Source organism: Chanodichthys erythropterus, chromosome 2 (genome assembly GCF_024489055.1).
Source record: "Chanodichthys erythropterus isolate Z2021 chromosome 2, ASM2448905v1, whole genome shotgun sequence".
Taxonomy (NCBI): Eukaryota; Metazoa; Chordata; class Actinopteri; order Cypriniformes; family Xenocyprididae; genus Chanodichthys; species Chanodichthys erythropterus.
Window position 1 is genome coordinate 9,750,696 of NC_090222.1, and position 7,012 is coordinate 9,757,707.

Here is a 7,012-nt window from a genome sequence, read left to right on the forward strand (position 1 = left end):
TAGCCTCTTCTTCTTTTAGATGAATTTGTGGACTAAAAATGCACAGAGCGCCCTCCGACTTCAAGGATGAATTGAAAACACCAGCGCTCATAGTAATGACAATGAATATAGAATAACTAACTCCTCTGTATAGAAAATTGACATAAGCATATGAGAATCCAATATTTCTCCAAATGTGCATGCTTTTAAACTAAAAGCCTATATTCAGACTCTTTGCATCACATAAATACATTATATTTTAAAGTATAATATAAAACCATTACTTTATATTGTAATAATATTTTTCTGTATGTTTCATATATCATAATGAGCTTGAGACATCACAGAAGGTTTGTAACAAGGTTAATAGTTGTGGGAAGAAGGAGGCGGGAACCGCGAACGTTGAACCAAACTTTAATATAAAATAAACAAAGAACAAAACGAAAGTAATGCACACAAACATAACAAAACCATAACATAAAGTCCAGGCCTGGTCCTCTCTCGTCCTTCACTGATGTCGCTCCTCCTTTTATGCCTCCGGAGCTCCTCCGTGAGAGACTCGCCGTTCCCTCACGGCTCTCGCCCGCCCTGCTCGTCACATACCCCCAACGCCCCTCGCAGGCCGGGGGGTACTCCCGCGACTGTGTTTTACTCCCCCCCCCCGGGGCCTGTCTCGGCGGCCGCAGCACCTGGGGGTAAGGACAGACGAGACGAGAGAAAGGAGACGGAAGCAAGGGGAGCGACAGGACGAGAGAGGGGAGAGAGGAAAAAGAAAGAGAAAAAAAAATTCTGGGTCCAGCTCCCAGACACACTGCCACTCGGTCCTCAGCCTGCCAAGAGGCTCTTCTTCGCGGTGCCATGCGGTGGCACTGGACGCTCGGTGGACGGCCCGATCCTCGATCGCCTCCTGGCGGCCGGCGATGGCTCCTCCGACTGAGGGCAGACGGCAGCAGGCTCCGGCCCACGGCAGACGGCGGCGACTCCTCCGCTCCCTCCAGGTCCAGGACGGCAGCCACCCCACCTCGTCCCAGGGGCACGGCCTCGAGCTCTCCGTCCCACCTGTCACTAGGCTCCAGCACCACCGCCTCGGGCAGCCTCTCGCGGTCTTCACACTCCCACACTACACTTATTGTAGCCTAGTTTGTGCTGAATACAGTGTAATGACACTTTTTCCATTAATATGTTTATGAACAACTGAAAAAAGCACAAATGTCAGGGCATGTCAAAACTTCTCCAGGCCCCAAATCAGCCTCAGACCCCAGAGGGGTTAAACCTAAAGAATCAAGCCAAAGCTCTGCTTTTGTGGTTTTCCTCAGGCTGCGATGTTTAGTTAGTATTTGGGACTTCCGTCATAACTCATATCAACTCCGTGAATGTGTGTGTGTGTGTGTGCGTATGAATGTGTGTGTGTGTGTGTTTAGCCTTAGTTTCCTGTAATCATTAGAAGTAGTCAATAAATCTTGTTTTGATTTTCACATATACGAGTTTCTTGTGCTGTGTGTCAAATTACTGCCTTAAACTTAAAAGATCAAGTTACCTCTTGCTTATAATAATCATAATAAAATATTGTTACTGTTGGCCACATAATAATATTTTATCCAGAATTGGTAGAATACTTTAACCTCAAATTTTCACTGGACGAATAATTGATGAATTGTTAAATATTAATTCTGAATCATTTACAGTGAATCAATTACAGTTGATTTGATTCTTATTCCCTGTAACTTAATTCTTTATACTTAATTGAGCTAATAAATAGGCAAAGTCCTTACATATTATTTGGTGGAGAATGCGGGCAGTTTAATCTAATTTGTACACAAAACAAGTAACTTGTGTGATTGTATCTTTTCTATTGATCCGGAAGATAGATTAGAAACAGAAATGAGGCTTTTGATAGTCATAACAATGATTGCACATAAGGCGCTGTGGATGAATGAAATCTGAACTCGAGTTGTTTGTCTGTACATTTTGTTGTTATTGTTAAAGGTGCCCTCGAATCAAAAATTGAATTTTCCCTAGCATAGTTAAATAACAAGAGTTCAGTACATGGAAAAGTGATGCACTGAGTTTCAAACTCCATTGTTTCCTCCTTCTTATATAAATCTCATTTGTTTAAAATACATCCGGAGAACAGGCGAATCTCAACATAACACCGACTGTTACGTAACAGTCGGGGACTCCGCCCCCAATATTTGCATATGCTCATGATCCAGGCCAGGCGGAACCGCCCAGCGGAATCATCGGAAGTTCTGCAGGCAGAGTGAAGAAACAAGCCAAGCGAGGATAACAGCGAAAATGGCAGATCATGGAAATAAATGTTATGTTCCAGGCTGTGCAGGGGATGTGAAAACTTTTCATAGTCTTCCTCCAGAAAAAAACAGTCAAAAGGCATGGCTGATGTTCATCTATAACCGGATACCGGAACAATTTAACTCAAAGTTGTTAGTTTGTTCTGCCCATTTCACCGCGGACAGCTTTTCTAACCTGGGACAATATCAAGCAGGCTTCGCTCAGCGTTTGACACTGAAGAAAGGGGCAATTCCAACTATATTCCCGCAAGCAGTAAGTAGTGCTTTTATCCACATCTTGGCTGTAGAAACTATTTCTGATTAAATGTAAAGTTTCTTAGTGTGCTAACAACATTAACGACCATGTACCCAGTGTTGTCTAGATCCAATGCAAGATGCTAGTACAGTAACAAATAGCAAAGTTTACGTAACTACTATTAACAGTGAGGTTAAAATTTATTACTGTCTTTGTTATATAAATCTATAACATAACCGTAGATACATATGTCAATTCTCTTTTGTCGGATATAATTATAATTTGACCTATATTTAACCAACAACACATTACACCGAAGCTAACTATGTTAGTTTATTTGCTTACAGATAGCTACAGATACTCGATCCTTCTAGCTAACTTTCTACACCGTTCAAGCTGAAACGATAGTCATTTGATAAGACATTTAGTCACTTTTTTCAAATATTTTTATTTTTGAGAACTTGTATGACAATTTTGCACGCTTGTATTTCAGATTCAGAGTACATCACCGCGTACAAAGGATGTAGGCTGTCAAACAGATGTTCCTATCGTTTCATGTAAAGGAACACAACTGTCTTTGAACACAATGAGGTCCCACCTTCGAAGCAAAGGTAACGTTAGTTATCATTAAGTGCGTATGTGCTGCATAATGACATATTTAATGTGTACTATTATGCAATGCAAGCTTGTTTTGCTCACTAAGTCAGTTGCTATTTTTATTTCCATTCATAATCAACAAGATCCATCTGCTGATGTACAGTAATGATGGCTAGTGCCCAGTTTTTGAAATGTAGTATTGGTTAACATTATTATCATTACTATTTTTTTATTTTTATTGGAAGGTATACAGGTGAACATCTCACCTCAAAGTGTGGATCACATGTTTTGTAAGTAAAGTTATATTTGTCTCTAACAATACAGTAATTAATACACACAAACTATTTTGTATTGAGGTTTTCACTAACATGCACAATGTTGTTTCTTTGTTTGTTTTGTTTTTCTTTCAGTGCCACATCAATGCCATTCCATAAGGATGCAAAGTACATAGTTTTTGAAAAATGTCTCCTTAGCCTGTTTGAGAGTTGTCCTGTTTGCACCCGGGCTTGTAATGTCTGCCCACGCAGAAGAGGGACCTTCATAGCCATTGACCAACTGTGCCCTCATTGTGAGTTCTTCAGACAGTGGAGGAGTCAGCCTGTCATTGGCAGCACCCCTGTGGGCAACCTTCAGCTATCTGCTGCCGTCTATTTCAGTGGAGCTTCCTTTCTGAAGATGCAGAAGGTATTGTATCATTTATATACACCAAATAAGTCAAAGCTAGACAGGGCAACTAAATATTTTATAACTGTGTTTTTACAGGTGTTCAGGGCGATGTACCTGAAAACACATACATATGATGCTTTTAGAAGGCATGCCAAGACTCGAACCTGCCATTATCTACAAGTGGAATGAGGAACGAAACTTGCAACTGCACTACCTGCGCGAGAACAAGAATGTCATTCTTGGTGGTGACATGCGAGCAGACTCACCAGGTTCACATTTTTATTTAATTTTCTATTTGTATGTACCCAACCTTGGTTTTGAAAAGGCCTTGTAAATATGGAGGTGATTTTTGGGGGGGTTTTATAAACAACTCTGCATTGTTTTAAAATGATTTTTTTTATTTTTTTTATTGCAGGACATTCTGCAAAATATGGGAGCTACACCATGATGAACTTGCAGACCAACAATATTGTAGACATACAGCTGGTGCAGGTATTTCAACAGCAGACGATGGATAAAAGTCATGTTATGTACAACTGCGTAAAAATTGCAATTATAGTCCTTTTTTTTAAATGTCATGTTGTCAGTTGACATCTTTATCTGTAGTTTCAGTTTTTATGATATAGTTTTTATGATTTATAGTTTTTAAATCTATGCACATTTCAGAGATAAAATACAGCATGCATAACATAGAGCAGAAAACCTTATTTTTTAAACACTTCATACTACCTATGTAATTTACGGAGATATTAAATATACCATTTTTGTTTCCACACAGAGCAACGAGGTAGGGGGAAGCTACCACATGGAGAAGGAGGGCCTTAAAAGAAGCCTGGATTTACTGGAGGAAAGCGGTATAAAGTTGGACTGCATTGTTACTGAACGTCACCCCCAGATACAAAAGTTTCTAAAGGACCGAAAAATAAACCACTATTATGACGTCTGGCACATGGCGAAAGGTAATGCTTGCGTCTTTGACAGAAAATATTTTTTAAATTATTCATGGTTAAAGTAGCTATCCATAATTTGGAAAAAGCCTACTGCAATTAAAATTAAAAATTAAAAAAAAATATATGATTTATTTTACCTGTCAAATTCACTTAATTAGGATTGACAAAGAAGGTGGAGAAAATTTCCAGAGAGAAGGACTGTAGTTTGGTCAAGAAGTGGCATAAGAGCATCACCAACCACCTGTATTGGTGTGCCACCAGCTCGGATTCAGGACCAGAGAAGGTAGCCAAATGGACCTCTCTCATCAACCACATTCAAGACATTCACATACATTCTGACCCAGCGTTCCCTAGGTGTCAACATGAACAACGGGTGTCTAAGGACCGTAGCAAGTGGTTTCATCCAGGTGTGTAACCTCAATGTGTTAATTGCCAATAAAAAGTCTAAAGCATTAAGGGGGCATTTATGTAATCCTATAACATTCATGTGTTTTATCAATAATATCACACTGATTTTCCCTAAGGTTCTACAGCACTGAATAGGCTTCAAAGGGTCCTGATAAACAAGAGAGTGCTTTCAGATGTGGAGAAGCTGAGTCCACATTACCAGACATCAACTGTGGAGTCCTTTCACAAAGTCATCTTGCACTTTGCACCCAAAAATGTTGTCTTCCCCTTCATTGGAATGCTATGCAGGTATGTCTTTTCCCTCACAACTTGAACACAACACAAAAAAACAGTTATGTGTAATAGGGGGGTATACTGATGTTTTATACTTATACTGATGTTTCGAAAAAGGGAGGACATACTGTCAAACCAGTAAAAACAGATCCAACATTTTGTAAGCTTTTCCAAAATTTTTTTATTTTAAATAAGACTTACAAAGGTACAAATTATTAAATTAAATGTATAAATTAAAAAAAAAGGAATTCTCATCCTTCACAGGCTATGTCATCAACTTGATGAATACTGTTTTTGAAGAGGTTGTACACGATCCCCTTCCATATCTGGATGCCATACAGCGGATTCCTGTGCCTCCGGACCTGACTGCTCAGTATGACAGGCCTTCCATGGAAGAAGCCATTGCTGAGCACGTGTCACGTTTCAGTCAAGGGGTGGCCTGAATCCAACATATTGGCCTGCAGCATAAGAAAATTCCCTTCTAATGCGCAGAACCACACATGAAGGGATGACAATACGAATGCTTTGTCCGAGGTAACCCCAGCACCAGCTAACAAACCACCTGTACGCCAAGTATCTGCACTGCCTACAGGAACAGAAGGAGAGGAGGGAGAGCACATATTATTTATTTTTATATTTATTTTGTTGTTGTGGTGTTGCATTTAAATTAGTTTGCATCATTTTATATTATGCTGAGACACAATAAAAGTGTCACATCAATGTGTGTTTGTCATTATTGCATGCTTTTTCATTTGAAACAAAGATAATTCCAACAGACCCAAATTCAGTTTACAAAACATGTAACTAGTGTGTGAAATTGGCCTTACCTTTCCATCCTTCTGAGTCTAATTGGCCCATGGTCAGCTCTATAAACATTCATTGCATTTTGCAATGAATATATATTGAGACATACAGGTTCAAGGCCGGGATGGTCTGTCATGCATGATATCTGATTCAGAACTTGGCCCATTCTTCTTGTGACCTGCAAAAGAAAAAAAACATAATGGCACTGTTATTTACAGAAACCTTCCATACTACTGAAGTAGCAGAAATCCCACACATAGGTTTAAAAAATTACTATCCAGTGTAGTTTAAAATACCTGTGGTATTTCCCTGCAACATATATTCTCTCTCTCGAGGGCCATACGTGCACAATTTCCACACGTACACCTGTGGAAAAAGATATTTATAGACGATGTAAGTTTTTGTTACTAATAGCTAAATCGTAATCACACTACAGCAGCTGAGTAGTAAACATGACACTGCTTTTTTGGAATGTCTTCTATGCTTTACTTTGGTTGGCTAAATAAATCAAATTTAAAATCATATCGGTAATGTCAATATATTAGAAACAAATTTTCGCGCTACACAGTTCGTTGTTTAGAGTTGTTATTGCAAAGTGAAGAAGCTATCATTGTAAAACCATACAGCGACACATTATTACAATTAATTGTTTTTTACAATGCTAAAAACAAAGTTGCAAATACTGACGTTATGAGTTATAGTGTAAAGTTAACGCTATATGCTAGTTCCATTGACGTAACAGTTACGTTTTGCAGGTTCATACTGAAAATAAAGACTAACTTGCCACTCAG

At 39.2% G+C, this 7,012-nt stretch overlaps 1 protein-coding gene across 1 annotated transcript; it reads left to right on the forward strand.

Annotated features, from left to right (window-relative positions):
- The first annotated feature begins 1,600 nt into the window (after nt 1-1,600).
- On the forward strand, nt 1,601-5,999 carry LOC137024569 (uncharacterized). Its single transcript, XM_067392276.1, has 10 exons — nt 1,601-2,541; nt 3,017-3,134; nt 3,366-3,410; nt 3,531-3,804; nt 3,883-4,055; nt 4,202-4,278; nt 4,565-4,745; nt 4,895-5,143; nt 5,261-5,432; nt 5,682-5,999. Exons 5-10 carry the CDS (start codon nt 3,917-3,919, stop codon nt 5,713-5,715), a joined length of 852 nt encoding a protein of 283 aa, XP_067248377.1. The 5' UTR covers nt 1,601-2,541; nt 3,017-3,134; nt 3,366-3,410; nt 3,531-3,804; nt 3,883-3,916; the 3' UTR covers nt 5,716-5,999.
- Nucleotides 6,000-7,012: the final 1,013 nt, after the last annotated feature.